General features: G+C 41.3%; 1 protein-coding gene across 2 annotated transcripts in view; it reads right to left on the reverse strand.

Annotated features, from left to right (window-relative positions):
• RIF1 (replication timing regulatory factor 1) overlaps positions 1 to 16,991 on the reverse strand; it is a 30,534-nt gene that overhangs the window by 3,993 nt on the left and 9,550 nt on the right. For both annotated transcript variants that reach the window (XM_048954059.1, XM_048954058.1), the window contains exons 10-29: positions 16,834 to 16,948; positions 15,804 to 15,977; positions 15,449 to 15,559; positions 15,153 to 15,215; positions 14,254 to 14,354; positions 13,742 to 13,828; positions 13,227 to 13,300; positions 12,921 to 13,101; positions 12,236 to 12,343; positions 11,863 to 12,012; positions 10,456 to 10,555; positions 9,523 to 9,787; positions 8,412 to 8,454; positions 7,890 to 8,092; positions 7,078 to 7,177; positions 6,581 to 6,724; positions 5,361 to 5,503; positions 4,293 to 4,382; positions 4,144 to 4,198; positions 274 to 3,057 (exon numbers count right to left, since the gene is read on the reverse strand). In XM_048954059.1, the coding sequence (XP_048810016.1) occupies positions 274 to 3,057; positions 4,144 to 4,198; positions 4,293 to 4,382; positions 5,361 to 5,503; positions 6,581 to 6,724; positions 7,078 to 7,177; positions 7,890 to 8,092; positions 8,412 to 8,454; positions 9,523 to 9,787; positions 10,456 to 10,555; positions 11,863 to 12,012; positions 12,236 to 12,343; positions 12,921 to 13,101; positions 13,227 to 13,300; positions 13,742 to 13,828; positions 14,254 to 14,354; positions 15,153 to 15,215; positions 15,449 to 15,559; positions 15,804 to 15,977; positions 16,834 to 16,948 (5,091 nt within the window). The remainder of the gene's footprint in view (positions 1 to 273; positions 3,058 to 4,143; positions 4,199 to 4,292; positions 4,383 to 5,360; positions 5,504 to 6,580; positions 6,725 to 7,077; positions 7,178 to 7,889; positions 8,093 to 8,411; positions 8,455 to 9,522; positions 9,788 to 10,455; positions 10,556 to 11,862; positions 12,013 to 12,235; positions 12,344 to 12,920; positions 13,102 to 13,226; positions 13,301 to 13,741; positions 13,829 to 14,253; positions 14,355 to 15,152; positions 15,216 to 15,448; positions 15,560 to 15,803; positions 15,978 to 16,833; positions 16,949 to 16,991) is intronic.

Below are 16,991 nucleotides of genomic sequence, written 5' to 3' on the forward strand. Positions count from 1 at the left end.
CGCAGTGGCATTTGTTCCACTGCAACTCCTGCAAGCAGAGCAGCCATTGGGGCTGTTCTGAAAACAAACCTCCCAAGCTCCTAGTAATACAAGCCTGCTGATGTCTGTGCATTACAAAAATATCTACAGGCCCTTATCTTCAGCGTACCTTCATTTACAAATGAAAAAATTAAGTTGATAACTGCAGGTATTTGGAACTCACTGCACTGCAAGCACTGTTACTAATGCCTTATGAACAGAATGAACCGTATCACAGAACAAACTGCACAATACCTTATTAGCAGGTGACAAGGTATCATCTTCTTGGTGCCTTTTTACCCCTCTCTTCAAAATACTGGTGGATGGAGAAGCTGAAGGAGACCACGTGCAGCGTGCCTGCACTCCACTGGGGCTCTCATTAACCGAAATGAAAGAATTCAGGCCTTCTGGCTTCTGAGGAGAATCTGCACTCTGATTTTTTACTACATCTTCATTGCCTACAGCCATGTTCTCAGGCCCTGTAATCTCAGCTTCCGGCAGCTCCTCTCCCATCTCGTTATCTGGAGTAATGCAAACTTCTCCCAGAGCGTTCTCAGCTTTCTCCTTGCTGTCCTGCTTGCTTTCTAGCTCATCCATCTGTTTTGTCTCAGGTTTGCCACCATCAGCCAACACCTCAGGCATCTCCTCCATTTCCCCATGCTCGCTTTTTTCTTCTTTTTCTCCAGCTGCCTTTTCCTCACTGTGATCCCCTCCAACCACAGAGCTGTCACCAGGCTCATCCGAAGCACGCTCAGACACAGACACACACTGCTCAGCTCCGTCACTCTCATCATCAACTTCTTCCACTTTTACTTCCACTACAAGATCACTAATTTCACCTGCTGTATGTGCTGGATTCTCTACCTCTTCCTCCATAACACCACAATTTCCTTGCAGACGATCTTCACATGCTTTGTCTCTTTCCAAGCTCAACATACTGGATTCCTTAGCAGGAGGCAGCGGTGTGCTCATGGCACAAGGTGTGATGGACAAACTCTCCTCCAGATTCGAGCTGCCAGACACCTCTGCTGCACTGACAGCTGCCTGACCTGGCGTGGTCTGGGGCTCAATCAGTTCACAAGGATCCTCAGTTTTTGACTCACTGAGTGATGTTTGCTGCTTCATCCTTTTCGAGCAGCAGTCACAGCTCTTTACTTTTCTCACCCTTTTGCTTCTCTTGTGCTGACAGTCCTGCATTTGTGCAGAGGAAAGGTCACTCCCTGAAGCATCTGCTCCTTGTGCAATCTCAGGCTGAACACTCAAACGCTGTTCCACAGATCCTTGCTTTTCAGTGCATTTATTGTCCTCTCCTTTCAAAACTTCATCAGACACCTGAGGGTCACTGAAAGATCCTGTCAACATACCAGCTTTGCTTTGTTCCACGCTTGCAGTCTGTGTATTGGGTGAAGTCTTTGAGCTGGCAGACCCCTCAGCTTCGCCAGCATCTGCAAGCAGTTCTTGATTTTTCATATCAGATGGTGCAGGCATCAGTGCTGCATCTGTGATGGCTTCACTGCTTAATTCACTTTCATTCATCCCCAATACATTCTTACTTTCATCTGCTTGAGAAGACACCTCATGATTTTGGCTTTCTGGCTGGACATCCTTCCGTTTACCTTCAAGAGAATCACTTCTATTTTTTGTTTTTCCAGATTTTTTCTTTAAACTTCCCTTCTTGGTCTCAGAGCCATCAGCCTCTGCGTTTTCTATGCTGGAAAGCAACCCCTGTGAACTCCTCCTGGTGTGGTACCGTGGCCTTTCCCTTTTCTTCTCACCTACTGTGTCTGAGCTACAGTCCTGACTTTCCGTGTCATTCTTCAATGCATCTTCTGGCTTCCTAGCACTTCTGTTTGCTTCCTCATTAGCACCCCTTGGAGCAGAAGGCTCCTTTGAGCCCAAGTCCTCTGCAGCACTTCTCTCAGGTAGGCCACTTTCTTTTTTGACTGCATATTCTGAAGTTTTCCCACAAACTGCTTTTTGCTTCTGAGATGCATCCTCTTTAGTCTGGGGCACCTTCTTTTGCAGAGCTTTTTCATCTTCTTTACGTCTGTCTTTTTTTTGGTAGCCATCTTCCTTATCCTGACTACCTGCTGCCAGTTCTGCATTTTCTGACCGTCGTCTCGAAGAACGTCTCAGTATTTTCTGACTCAGAGATGCATGTGGGCCCTGACTACCATCACCTGTTACCTGCTCAGAGGACACAGCCACCTTCGGGGGTGTATTTTCCTTAGAATCCATTTCCAACGCCCGGACCTTTTCTATTTCTGCTATTACACCTTCAGTTTTCTTGATTTCTGGCTCTGCAGAGCTGACAGGTTGGGGCTGAGCAGTGAGAATACGCTCCGTGTCTTCTACTGAACAAGATGATTCAGGACTATTTTCCATGCTATTGGAAACAAAAGACTCCTGTGCACTTTTTTCTTGTTCTGAGCTAGTTAACACCTTGGACTGTTGATTTCCATGCTGTTCCATTTTACTCTGTCTGCGTGTCAACCTTCGTTTTGCAGCAGAAATTTGCTCAGCTTGTGAAGACTTTTTATTCTCTTCCCCAGACTTCCCTGGCTTATGCCCAGTCTTGCATATGGTTGTATTTCCCTGTTTATCTGGCACAGGAGCACTTCGAGACATCCCTGAGGCACTGTTTAATGCTGAAGGGCTGAAGGGCCTGCTCTCTGAACCATCAAACTTCTCCAATGTAATAAAAGATTGCCGTCGGCTCACAGGCTGTGGCGTTCCTGAGATCACATCGCTTGAAGCAGAACTGCTACTGACATTAGAAGTGTTTTCATTCCCTACTAAGGATTCCTGTGAAGCTGCTTCTGTATGACTTTTTTCTAATCCCTCTCCAACTGATGGCTCCTCTTCAACGATTCCAGTTCTATCACCCCTTTGCAATTCTCCTTCGCTGTTTAAAATTGAGTTCTTCTCTATGTGAGCAGCAGACTTCTCTTTCACATCCTCCAGTGAATTCTGCAGTTTGCAGTCCTCTGTGACTCCATTTGAATCAGCAATACAGCTTTTAGTCCTTTCGTTTTCTTCCTGTTCCAAAAACAGCAAATTCTGGTTTTGCTATTACATAAAAAAATAGTTCTTCAGATTGCCTTATGATGTGCCCACCCTGTTGTGTCCCCCAGCAGAATCACAGCAGAGCTGATACTGGCAGGGCTCTGCAGTCCATCCGGGCCAACCCCTGCACCAGACCTATCCTAACAGCTCCACTCCCTTCTTATGCTGGGGATCCCAAAATCAGCCACTCCAGGCTTCCTCCTCACAAAATGCTTCTTTCCTTTACAAAATTTAATGTTTAAACCCCCTCGAGCCCTTGCAGCTTCAACCAAAAGCAGTTCAGAATAAGGAAGCACAGCTCAACCGTTTAAAAGTACAGTCACCCAAAGTGTGACCACTCAGTGTGTGTGTACACATTGTATATTTTGATGTCTGAGAAGAGTTACAGGGAAACAAGAAGCATTCAAATTACATCTGCTGGCAGGAAAGGTTATGGAAATAAGTCAATAAGAGTTAGTTTCCTAGCTTTGTGCTTCCAGAACAGCACTGCAGTAAGTCACAGCTCAGTCTGTGCTGCAGTTAGTTCACTCTAAGACCCACGATGCCTGCAGCCCTGTAACAAAACGACTTCAATACACCCATGTTGAACTGACCACATAAATTCTTGTGCCTTGAAATTAAGTTCAAGCATTTAATAAGAGACCCTTTGTTATGTAAAGCAGAACACAGCAGAAAGAACACTGCAAACAGTACCAGATTGAAAGCTGTCGATGAGAATGATACAAATCCCAAGAGCTATCAGTATATGCCATGGTTATGTAAGCCTGGGCCCTAACTATGCAGAAATGGAGTAGACAGGAAGCTCAAGAAACAATGCATTCTGCAGAGCCTTACAGGTTAATCAATATGGAAAATGAAACTATTATTGTCAGCAGATACATCTGGGTATGTTCTGTTGTTTTTTTTTTATTGCTTTTCAAAGGAATCTAAAAAGGACTTATTAATCAAAGACAGTAATCAAGGAATTTTGCCATTACCAGAGCTACCCTTATGAAGAAAGCATCACCAATACGGTTGCAATTCTGATACCTTAAGTCCCATTAGACATTGAGAAATTACCTGAGGATTGTTTTTAATATCTTCTTTTGCATTTTCTATTAAAGATGACTTTTCCCTAAAATAAAAGTTAATTAAATTAGAAGTGCTGCAAAAAAAATGAAGAAAGAAAGGGGACACCTTTAATGCATATACCGGCCCCCCTTACTTACAAAGAATCTTCCTGGCTCTGAGTATATTGAGAAAATAAGGTAGTATCTTGTGATGAGTCTAAATTGTTGTACATAGCAGGAATACCAACTCTGAAACAAAACCAGAAATGATTAAGTTGGAATATTAAAAAAAAACACATTGGATGAGAGTGGGTAGTATGATGCATCACAAGACAGCAAATTCTCAATATGAGGTTGACTTCTAAACTCTTAAGACTACTCAAACAGCAACATGCATTACAGTATGGATTGCTGTAAAAGAAGCAATGCAGCATGTACCGAGTATCAGGAGACTCTGTAAGCACACATTCCACTCCACACTCTGGAAAAGAAAAGACACAGTATTGCTATCTGCCACTGCAACCTCACAATCCAACTGGAAAAAGAAACAAAGTGGACGTGGATCACCATTTATCCCCTGAATTGAGAACCACAGTTTTCACCCGCACCAACTTTAGTTCCAACCATGCTTATGGCTGTATGTGTGGCTAATGAAGAGCTGTGGGCAGGATCCCACTGTGCAAGGGATCCATCAGCACAAGCTGACCACTTAGTCCAACTGTGTTCCTGTAAAACACAACTGCACATAAGGTTTGCTTGTACTCTTTTAGGGACCACCTGCCTGAAGACAGGATAATTCTAAGATCCCCTTCTTACTGACTTTTTGGAATATCCTGATTTCCTATACGCTGTTGACATAAAAAGTTCTCTTTCAAAGCTAAGAGTTTTTCCTGCAGATCAGGTGAGAACCCTTTTAATTCCACAAATCAGAAAAATGTCAGCTTTAATTCACATTGCAAGAGTCGGGAGGTACAAACATGCTCTGTTATCTGTTTGATGCTTGGAGGTACATTTAATTCAAGTAGGAAATGTAGAACAGAGAATAACTTGATTGCTTTAAGACAGTAAAGCAAAGAACTTTGTTAGCTCTAAATGTTTTAACTTGAAAGGAAGACAAGGAAATAATTACACACAGTAATCTGAAATACAGGAACTGAAGTTATGTCTATTTGATGTACCTAACAAAACGACATTTCACATTACAGTTTAAAAGAATGAATGACAAACCTCTTTGACCTAAGCACTTCTTTTTGATGTTCTGTCAATATCCTTGCTTTTGTTTCTGGAGGAATGAATACAAAATCAACAGATTTCTCTTCTTCCAGAAGTACATCGCTTTTAGGCTTTGAAGCTGAAAACTCCAATTTCAACTACAGGAAGATCAAAACAAACTGGATTAGAAACAAAGCAGTGGAATTGAAAACTGCTTCATAGTTCAGGTAGAGCTATCCAGAATAAAACAGCTTTCAGATCAGCACAGTTGTCTCAGCATGCTGAATCGGCACACGTCCCTCAGTAGATGCTGACTGCATTGAAAGAACATGGACATGACTTAAAGATGCCAAAAACAAGCCAGTATCATTTCTTGTTCTCAGGCATATTTACCCATTTTGACAGCTATTAACTGCAGAGCTAGGAAGGAATGTAAAAGCTCTGCTTGAGCACGATCCCTGCCACCTTAATCTATCAGGAGCTGGTTTATCATATGGCTAAGCAGAAAAATCAGTTATATCACAGTGGTGCTGTGCATGGCTGTAATGATGCCTGAAGTACTTGCTTCCTCTGCATCAGCATCACACAGAAATGAATACCAGTGTTCACATGGAGAACAGCACATGCCTGCTTAACCACCAGAAGGGAACTGTGCAGTTGCAGTCAAATGGCAAAGTACTGAATTTCAATAAACTCCCATACAGAGAAGTGTCAAGACAGCGGCCTTCCAGTACGTGAAGGGAACTTACAAGCAGGAGGGAGACTGACTTCTCTCATGGTCTGAAAGTGACAGGACAAGGGGGGAATGATTTTAAACAAGGAGGGAGATTTAGGTTAGACGTTAGGGAGACATTTTTTACTCAGAAGATGGTGAGGCACCAGCACAGGCTCCCCAGAGAGGCTGTGGATGCCCCATCCCTGGAGGCTCTCAAGGCCAGGCTGCATAGGTGGTAACTCTGCCCATGGTAGGGAGTTGGAACTAGGTGGTTTTTAAGGTTCCTCACAACTTAAGCCATTCTACGACCCTGTGATCCATCAGGCAGCCTCCCATGATTCCTCCTTAAAACACAACCTTTAAACTTACTAGAGAATTCAAACAAAAAAAAAAAAGTTAACAAAGTATGCTCTACAGTTTGGTTTATAAGGAAAAAAATTCAAGTAATTTATTAATTCTAACTCAAAATGCCCAAAAAAATAACAGATTTTGACTGTCACATTATCAGTAAACACCTCACCTTCGCAGATGAGACTTGCACATTATCAGACTTGTCCTTTACTTCATTTTTCAGTTCACTTGTCTGGGCCAATATAGAGTCTCGTTTCTGACCCAAGTTTACTTCCATCCCACTCAGCTTTGCATCCCATTGGGAGTTTTCTGCCTATTCAAATAAAAACACAGTGAATACATCGTATGAAGCAACTTCAAGCTCAAACCCACCAAGATGTATTCATTACTACAGCTGATCACGCCCATTTTCATCTAAAGTACATAGAGAACTTAAAAACATCATTTTGAACAAGCTCATAGAATTCCAGATTTAAAATGTATTAACTGAGGCAGTTCAGTCTTCTGTTAAGTGTTTACACAGCATGGTTTACCATCAGAAACATGAAGTAATTGCAAGCCAATTCCACTAAACAAAAGTCAAAACTGACCTTTGCAGTACCTTCTGAATAATTCCCAGGACATCACACACAATCAAACATCCACAGGGGTCAACAAAATATTTACCTCATCAGAGAATGGGCCGCTTTGTTCGTCAGCTATCTCAATGCTTTCAAAGCCAGGCAGCAAAAGTGGCATTTTCTGTTTGGCTTGGCTTAACACAGGTCTGCTCAACAAAACAATTCAGGCTTATGAGAAGCGTGCAGTAATACCAGCAGCTACCCCAGCTGTCAGTACAGGTAGAATGTGAACTGTACCATAACAATGCTAATGCATGGTGTGTAACCTGAGATCTCTTTCTTGGAAGTATTACAGCCCACGGCTGTAGGATTAAATTAAATTAGTTTAAAGGTAGGTGACTAGGTATGTAAGCAGGAGGGGGAACAGCTATTTATGAGGGTGGATAGTGATAGGACAAGGGGGAATGGTTCTAAACTGAGACAGAGGAGGTTCAGGTTGGATATTAGGAGGAAGTTTTTCACACACAGGGTGGTGAGGCACTGGAACAGGTTGCCCAGGGAGGCTGTGGATGCCCCATCCCTGCAGGCATTCAAGGCCAGGCTGGATGTGGCTCTGGGCAGCCTGGGCTGCTGGTTGGTGACCTGCACACAGCAGGGGTTGGAACTGGGTGAGCACTGTGCTCCTTTGCAACCCAGGCCATGTGATTCCCTGAATACTCTTCCAAGCTCTCTAGAACCACATATTTACATCACCCTTCATAAATCAGCAACATACTACGTTTTCTTTCCACAATCATACCTTCACTAAGTGTAGCTCTTACACTCAGAGAAGACCTGCTGAATGCTGCAGTGCCCTTTTTACACTTTGCTCCACAACAATTCACACACAATGTATACAAAAACAAAAGCACATCTTACTTTAATTCTTCAGGGTACGTCAGTGATGCAGCCTTAGCAAATGTTGCATTCCAGAAGTTGGCACACTGTTTGCGTATCTGTTTGCTCTTATGCTGAAATACTACACAGAGCAATGGAGAAAGCTGCTCCAGCAGCTCACTGTCATAGCAGCCCGTGCAGTGGGACTGTAAACACAGGATAATCTCAGCCAGGAGTTTTTCGAGCTGAGGAAGGGAAGAAGCAATATGTGCATATTTTTTAGGTTTTCATTCAAATATTGCACATATTCTCTATTTAAAGCTTGTGATTTAAGACAGACAGCAGGCAATAACAGCCTGAACAAACCAATTTAGAAACCACCCCACAGAACAAGTCTCTCTAAAGCTCGCGTTCCCTTGTCTTAGTTACTGCCCCAATTCAGCATGGTTTAAAAATTAAATCTCTACCTTCACTGTAATTTTGTTCAGAATCCAAGATGAACAGAAAAACCTCCACACAGCCCCTGTATCTCCCCAACCCCAACTACTTCTCTACCAAACTCACCTTGCTGTTAAGATTACTGTATGCTTTAGGTACATCAGCAAGCCTGCCAAAACAAATAAAAGGTATGACATATTTTGCTCTCATTTACCCCAAGAGTTAAACACAGACTCCCCAGCACTGCACACTGTGTTTTAATACACAACTCAGTGAGGTAATGCTGTGAAACAAAACCACTGCACTATTTTTAAGTTGCCTGAACTAAGCATTCAAAGGTTATCTTTCAGCTTCCACTGATAGATGCTAATTTCAAGAAGAACTAATGGAAAGATTAACAATTAGTACAAACTTGTAATTACAAATGTTGATTAATAGCAAGTGTTGGGGCTTTTTTTAGGATGTTGAGGAGGCTTCCAAGTCTGTATTTGTTTGCATATGCCTTCCCTCAAAAAAAAAAACACCCAATGCTCATGTCTCCTATTTAATGAGTAACTGCACAGAAGATGACACAAAGCAAGACAGATGAGATGGGAGATGGAAAGGTGGTGTTCAACCCAACCTCAAAGAGGAACAAATGGATTTTTGCTGACAGGGACTCAGATTTTAGAGTCCAGCAGTAGCAGCCCTGCTTCAAATGTCAGTTAACAGCCACAAAACCACACTTACAGGCTGAGCAGAAGCATGCTACCCTACCCTCCCTCTTCCCAAGAGGCTGGAAGCTGTACTGCATTCATCTCCTTATCCTGAACAAAGTCTTCACACCCTGTATCATCTACAGATCAGAATCTATCCCCTGGCAGCCCCTCCCACCAAGCCCATCCGAGATCTCACCCTGTTCTAGGAAGAAAAACCATGAAGGATTAAAATAAGAAAACCCCAGATCAGAACAAAAACCAAAGAAAACAAACACACAGCAAACAAATAATTCTTCTCTCTGCTTAAAAGCTCGTGATTCTACTGCACTTCAACTAATTCTGATTGAAGTAGAAGGTGCCCTGAAAGCTGTCAGACTTCAAAGCTGAAAGTCCTTACTGTCCTAGCATCAGCCTAGCACTGAAGCTTTGAAAACCCTGAGCCATGTTTAAACACACTGTGTGCTGCAGACTACACAAAGTTTCCCAGCTATGCAGCAATGCACTGAGTTCAGTGTTCCAACCATTATTGAAATACTCACTTTGTTTTGTCATAAAACACTGCCAGTGGTTTTGAAAAAACTGCAAACATGGTCCCAATCACCGACGGCAAAGAAACGTGGCTGATGATGTTGTGAAGAACAGCAATAACTGAATGACCAACAGACGCCAACGATTCTGGGCAGCTTTCTTCAGAACTGAGAGCATGAAAGGAGTCCAGTAACATCACCAGGAGCTTGAACAGGGAGGAGAGCTTCCCAAGGGGCTCCCTTTTCTTCTTAGACCAGTCAGTAGGTGTCTGTGGAGCTAATATCAAAAGAGAAAGATGTATTTTTTCCTATACAACCAACACACATCACAACAAAACACAGCTTAACTTCCCTTCTACATGGGAAACATGACTTTGATTCCTAAACTATACCTACATAGGAAGTTTTGAACTAGATCTAAAAGAAAACATACATTTCCCAGTGCATAACTTTATCATACTATTACAGACACAGCTCTCCTTTTATTTGTATTTACTGCTCACCCTAATGACTGTTTTTAAGCATCTTTAATGCTTCCTTGCAGAAGAGAGCAGCCACACCAGAGCTGTCAGCTAGTAGGTGTGAATTCAGACAAGGGGGGGAGAAGGGAAGCTACCAAGTTTCATTCAGAGTGAAGTCTCCATCATGTTTTTGCTCACCAGTATCCCCCATTGAAGCATTTCATTCTTTCAGCAGCCCAACATTATGTCCCATTACTTTAAGCTAGGGCAGAGAAATCATGAAAAACATGGAGTTTCATACTGAATTCATTCATTTTGGAAATCAGTTCTTCAGATTTTTTTGTCAATTCCTTATCAGCTACGATGCAGAGTGTATACTGACTATTGATACCCTACAGCTATCACTTCCACCCTATTAACTCTAATTTCCAACCAAACCAGAAAGAAACCAACAGAAAACTCCAAGATTCAAGTATTGACTTACATCTATTTTTTGGCTGATATTTAATACCATAGGGTGAAAAATTGATGCAGTCCACCATAACTCCCACAACATGGGTGAGACCATCCAGCATTGCAGACATCTGAGGAGGAAACAGAATTCATCAGCAAAGCCCAGACAAGCAACAGTGGCAGTAAAACAGTGCTTGGCACAGCAGTGCTAAATAGCTTTTAGGTTTAAAAGAAGGCATGAAGTTTTTGTGCATTTTCAGGTGAGACAAAGATCAGCTTGCATAAATGTATTGTAGGACAGACTTAAGATTCAGACTTCCCACCCTGTACAATACTAAGAATATATATAATCTAAGGAAGAGAAACAGTAACAGGCAGCTGTAAGGTACATAGGTCAGTATTAAGCAGAACGTGCTACCAAACTTCAGTGTGCCTATGTTCAGCCACTGGACTCAATCTGATCTTCAGGAAAGTCACTGTAGCATAGCAGCAAGATTTTCATGGAAAGAACTACATTCAAGAAGCACAAGCCATTGCTAGTGCATACAAAGATCCATTTTGAGCATTTCCTCAAGCCCTTGTAAATAATAAAGAACTCCACTTGCTTTTACAAGGGAATATTGATGACAGGAGCAAAAAAAAATTTGCATCACTGTAACCTCCATATTGAAGCCCTCCATTCTTCAAGTTCAGCCTAATGAATCATTTTTGATTTTTGAGAACTGAGTTTTATCACCAGGATAGATCAATCATCAAATTTTCATCAAATGAAAGCTGGTGTTATATTCCAAAGCTAATATTTTCAAATTCCATTTTCCTCTTTGTTTCTTCCTTTTACAGTATTCTTTTCAGAAGATGCTCCACTTGCAATCACAAAGGACTTTACCTCCTGAAGCCAATATTCATTGACACCTACAATCACTACTTCCCAACGTGCCTTTGCACACGGGGAAGAGGTGATGCTCCCTCTTCCATAAGCTTTAGTGACAAAGTCTACATTTTAGCATGCAAAGCTGACATTACCAGAGGCACAGAGCAAAAGATGCCCTCTGAACACTCCACTATCCTCCTTCCTCACCAAAACCCCTCTGTGGATTTGTTAATTCAACCTAAAGGTACACCTTGCATACAAAACTTCAACCAGACAAACCACGTTTACCATAACTATGACATCCACCAAACCAGCACTACTTAAATGCTTAGAACCCAAAGACTCAACTCTCTTTAACATTCAAGCATTATTTTTTACTCCTTTCTTCCAATCCATTTCCAGTTCAGCTCCCAGAAGTAAAATGAAACAGCTTTAAGCCAGACACAAAACACTTTACGTTACAGCAATGACTCCATTAAAGTTTACTAACAGATTCTTGCACAAGTCTGTCACTTAAAATGTTTGCTGAAGTACTTCTATAGTTCAATATCACTGGTTTATACTCACTACTGGAGTTTCACCTTCTAGCCCAGATATTATTTTGGCACACAGTTCTTCACAGCACAGGTTCTCTTCTGCTGTTGCAACCAAAGCAGCACAGCGAGCAAATGCTCTGTACAGGTCTGACCAAGCACGAAGCAAGGATTTCATAGTTGGCTTTAAGAACAAAAAAGAGTAAGTCTGTAAATATCAACTTCTGAGCATGGAGATAAAGACTTGCTTTAAGTGTTCTGATGTCAAAACTTGAATTTCAATCTCAGAGCAGTGGTCTAATGTATGTGCATGCTGGTAAAAGCAGCTCCACTCTGAGATGAGCTAGCATTTAGCAATTTTAATATAACCCACACTGCTTCTGATCAGCATCAGTATTGACAGTTACCTGTGGAAAGTCCTGAACAGGGAAGATATGGAATACTGGTAGCAACAGAGCATTATAGACAGCATTGAAGTTGTGCTCCAGAGCATCACCTTGATTTACTTCGTTAGTCTGCAATGGAAAAAATGCACTGGTGAAGCAAACTACAGAACTTGAATGACAAATGATGTCACTCTGAATGCATTTGTTTGGAACATGGAAGCTGCACAAGCTAAATAGCCAACTGTGTTTTTAAATTGGCTACCTCTCTGTTCAGAGCTCATGTTGATCTTACTATTTAACAGGCAAAAAGCATTTTTAAGAAATACCAGAATAACCCCTTAATCTAAGGGAAGAGAGTATGAAATTGCATGTTTTATCTGTTTCTCCTGCAGTGATGCCTACCTACACAAGACACCTAACATAGCTTAACAGACACTCTTGAGACTTCTACATCCCTTGACTGCATGATGGTTAGCTCAGTGTTTCCTACACTGCAATGTACTGAACCTGCTGGATAGGACTGCTAACATCACTGCAAATATTTATACTAAGGCTGCATGCATTCCAGTCCCATAAACAGCACCACAGCTTATGTAATTTTATGATCACAACAAGCACACCAAGAGGAATGTAAGCACAGAATTTAGCAGGCTGTGTTTTGGGGTATAGGAGAGTGCTGGGAAAGAGGACAGAAAAGTCACCATACCCGATGAATCCAGTCAGTCAGTGGGTTAACAACAATACTCCACATCCTCCAAAGATGCTCCTTGTTTTCCACCTGCTTGGCATTCTGATTTATAACACACAGCACAGATTCACTGAAAGCCAGTGGAGATGTAGGCCCAGATAAAACATAGCGCATGAGAGTTTCCAGAATGATGAAGAATCTAGGGATGGAAAGTTAAAAAGGTGAGAGACTTCCTCAGCTGAAGTTAGGAAAGGAATTCTAGACAGTCTTCAACTCTAAGGGACCTTGTTATTGAAACAAAAACCCTTAAGAAACAACACATACCTCTCATCTGTCACACACCACTCCAAGAGGTTGTTATGGAAAGGCAGCTGAACTAAGAACAAAGCTGGTGTTCCCTTTTAAAAGGAATTGAAGAGGTCAAAACAAGAAATACATTGATCAAATGAAACAGCTGTCTCACTTCAGTGTGCATGCATCTTCTGTAAGCCAGGAATTTACAACTGCGTTAACAGTTGTCAGAAACTGTAAATTCTAACACTTCAAAGCAAAAAAAAATTAGAGGCAAATGCTGGAGAACTAAACTACTGCTCAGAGGGGATTGTGAGGGAAGTGCAATCATGCTACAGCTGAAGCAATTAAACACCTTTAAAAAGCTACAGGCTTTGCAGAATTAATCACTGTGTCCTTGACACAGCACCTGAGGGTAGGTGTACATCATGCAAGCACTGCAATACAAGTAAGAGGTACAGCTCTGATCAAGCACTCTGCACAGCTGCAGGCACAACATCCAAACACCTTGAACCATAAAGACAGACAAGCAAGGATGCCAGACTTACATTTAAAAGATCCATATCAGCAATCTGATAAGCTGGTGATCCCAACACTTTGGGAGGTAATTCCTTCACAGTAATATCAATGAGGGACTGAGGTAAGGAGGGGAAAAGAAGAAAAATGCCATTATGTACTTTTTTTCTTTTGAGGTAACTACTATTTTATGCAACACCACAAACTACAAGCCAAATGGTAACAACTGCTTCCCTTTAGGAAAAGGACAAAATGCACTGTAAAAGCAGCAGTCATTTAAAACAGCAGGTGCTGCTAAGTCACATACCCACACTCAACACTGCTGCCAAGTCTGGAAGACACTTCTTAAGAAAGAAGCCCTTGAGGAGCACGAGGTCATTAGATCAGAATGGCATGACTTACAGTTCACACCAAACATATGGTCCTTAAGAGGCCATTCTGATAAATTAATCTGATAAAAGATGCAAAAGACTACCACCAATCAGAACACAGAGAATCAAATAGAAATTAGATTGAAAGAAGTAAGAACACAGCCCCAACCTACCAGTACTTTCTGTGCAGGAAGAGAATTTGATCTAACAATGTTTTTTAAGGCCTGGAGCAACATAGTCAGCACTTCTGATCCTTGCTTTTCTTTCTTATTACCTGGAATAAAGTGTAGTTATAGTTAGAGCAGAACAAAGTAATGGTCATCAACCATTGTTTAAAGCTTAAATGCAATGTATTGTAGGACCATAAGAAATTCTGTGTGCATTTATAAACATATAACAAGTACCAAGTCTCTCTGAAAAGCAGTGTAAGCAAAACATTTCAATTAAGCAATCCCTAATTTTTTAAGTAAAATGGAATTAACATGAATGGAATCCTGCTATTAACATTCAACTTTGACAAGTTAAAAAAGCAGCTGATATGTGAAGTTTTGGAGGCACCCAAGCAACACACAATTCCTGAATGCTGTAATCATAAACAATATGAAACACTCCACTATCAAGACACTTTAAACAAGAGCTTGTATTTATGTATCTGTAAAGAGATTACAAGATAACGATTTGCTACAGAACAGAAAATGATTAGGGAAAAAAGAGGCAATCACCTAACAAGTAATTCATACTACTGTGAGCAATACACCAAATACTGAGGAGTGTTCTTAATACTGAAGTCCTGGTGCAGAATCATTTTTGGAAATGGAAACTGGTTTTCTGTCAATAAAAGAAGTGTAAATGCTTCTGTCTCAGTGCTAATGGAACACAGCTGCAGCCATGTGCCACCGTGCCTCCCTGATCAAACTGGTATCAGTCTGGATTTGGGCACACAGATGAAAGAGATCAGTTGCAAAACAACTGCTGCTGATGCCTAAAAGCTGCTGTTACCAGCAATGAAACAAGCATTTCTTAAGGCATAAAACATTAAAAAAAAAAACATAAGAAAAAATACACTTCTCACCTGATTCAATAGCTGTTTTCACATGCCCATTTATGTCCTTCCAGATATTATTCAGCATAGATTCTACAAGATAACAATATTTTTATTAATTTTGCAATAAAAACATTAAGGAAAGCTTAAATACACACTGGGTTAAACCACTGATGTGAGCAGGAACTGAATCAAGCTTCAGAACCAAGTTCTATTTAAGTAACATCAGCAATGGAATATTACAGAAAGCAAACATTTTTTCTTTATGTTTTCCTCCCCAGCATCATTTGAAGAAAGGCAATAAAATCTCACCACTAAATTCTTACCAGGAACTTCTTTTCCAACTGCAATAAATCCATCCTGAACTGCATTTATAAATGTGCTGGCGTGCTTACAAAAAAAGGATGGGCTACCAATCAGGGGGTGCTGGAGAGGCTCTAGGAGGAGAACAAAGCCAGGTCTGTAAATCTGTTATTTCACAGCCTACCTGTAAGATAAGCCTTAAAAAGAAAGCAACAGTGTGCATACTTAAAGCTTTTCACACAATTAAAAGCAACTTCCACTATGCAAGATGACACCAAACTCTCACAAATACTTAGTGTTTTCTGGATGTCTTTTTAAATCCAAGGTGATTCATTTCACATTATGCAAAAGTACACTGAAAAAACATAACTCGTGTACCTAAACTGAGCACAAGTTTGTTTTGCTTTGCAAAGTCCAAAACTTCTGGTCCCATCAAGAAGTGAAGCAGCATTTCAATCCCCAGAAGCTGAATGGAAGGAATTGCCACCGGTCCTGCAGTACTGGAATTCAAGTTCATCCTTGGTGTGGCTGGACTTGCAAATGGATAAGGACCTAAGGAGGGGGAAACCAAGAATAAAATGCCTCGTATTTCATCTATAGTCAGTGAGAGGAAAGATCCAGTAGACCAAAATCCCACACTAGTAACAGGGGTAAGCCATAGAATCGGGTTGGCTGGAGGGACCTCTGGAGTCTGATTTTAAGCAGGCACTTCTATTCAAAGTAGCATTTAACATCACAGTAATAACCACAGGTTTTAAAAGTACATGTCTTCCAAAAGCTGCATCAAAGCCAAAGACATCAGGGTTGGTTTTGGCAACAGAAGCTGCCAGGGTACAGAGCACATTAGAAACACTACACTACACACACACACACACCTGAAACACCCACACAACGAATTTGAGGCTCCTAATTATGGCAGTCTAGAATTACATAAGGCTTTCCATGCAGAGGAGAGGCAGTTCCTCATCAGACACTTCATGTAAAGCTCAGTTAGTATGACTTTACACGTACTTACAGTAAGTTATTGATATATTCAATGATATATCATGAATGATATATAGTCAATGATATATTCATGATCACTATTCAGAAATAGTACTGAAAACGTCCCAGAACTGAGACTGGGACAGAAAGGGAGCACTTAGCAACACAAAAAGCAAAGTTTCAACTCAAAGCTCCTTTGCAAAAGTGAGTGCAAACTGGGGACACACAGTTTGATGAGCATGATTTTGTAAGCATGGGATGCTGCCTGCAACAGCCTCAATTTTAACCAGTGTAAATCACCATGTCTGGAGATGTCTGCATGCTCATCTCAGTAGCAAATCAAATGAAAAAGCACAAATATTACACAAAACACCTCCAGCTCCTACATTTAGGATACAGGTGAAACAGGCTTGTCCTTCCATACCTGGTTTCTGTGGAGGGTTTGCTAAACTGGGGTTGGATGGCACACGTGAGGGAGTTCCTTGTAGTGCAGCAGAAGAATCTACACTTAGAGTGCTCTGGATTAATGGTATGCAGACCTGCAAAGATACCAAATCCCAATGAAAATGAGTATGACAAGCC

Source organism: Lagopus muta, chromosome 8, assembly GCF_023343835.1.
Source record: "Lagopus muta isolate bLagMut1 chromosome 8, bLagMut1 primary, whole genome shotgun sequence".
Classification (NCBI taxonomy): domain Eukaryota; kingdom Metazoa; phylum Chordata; class Aves; order Galliformes; family Phasianidae; genus Lagopus; species Lagopus muta.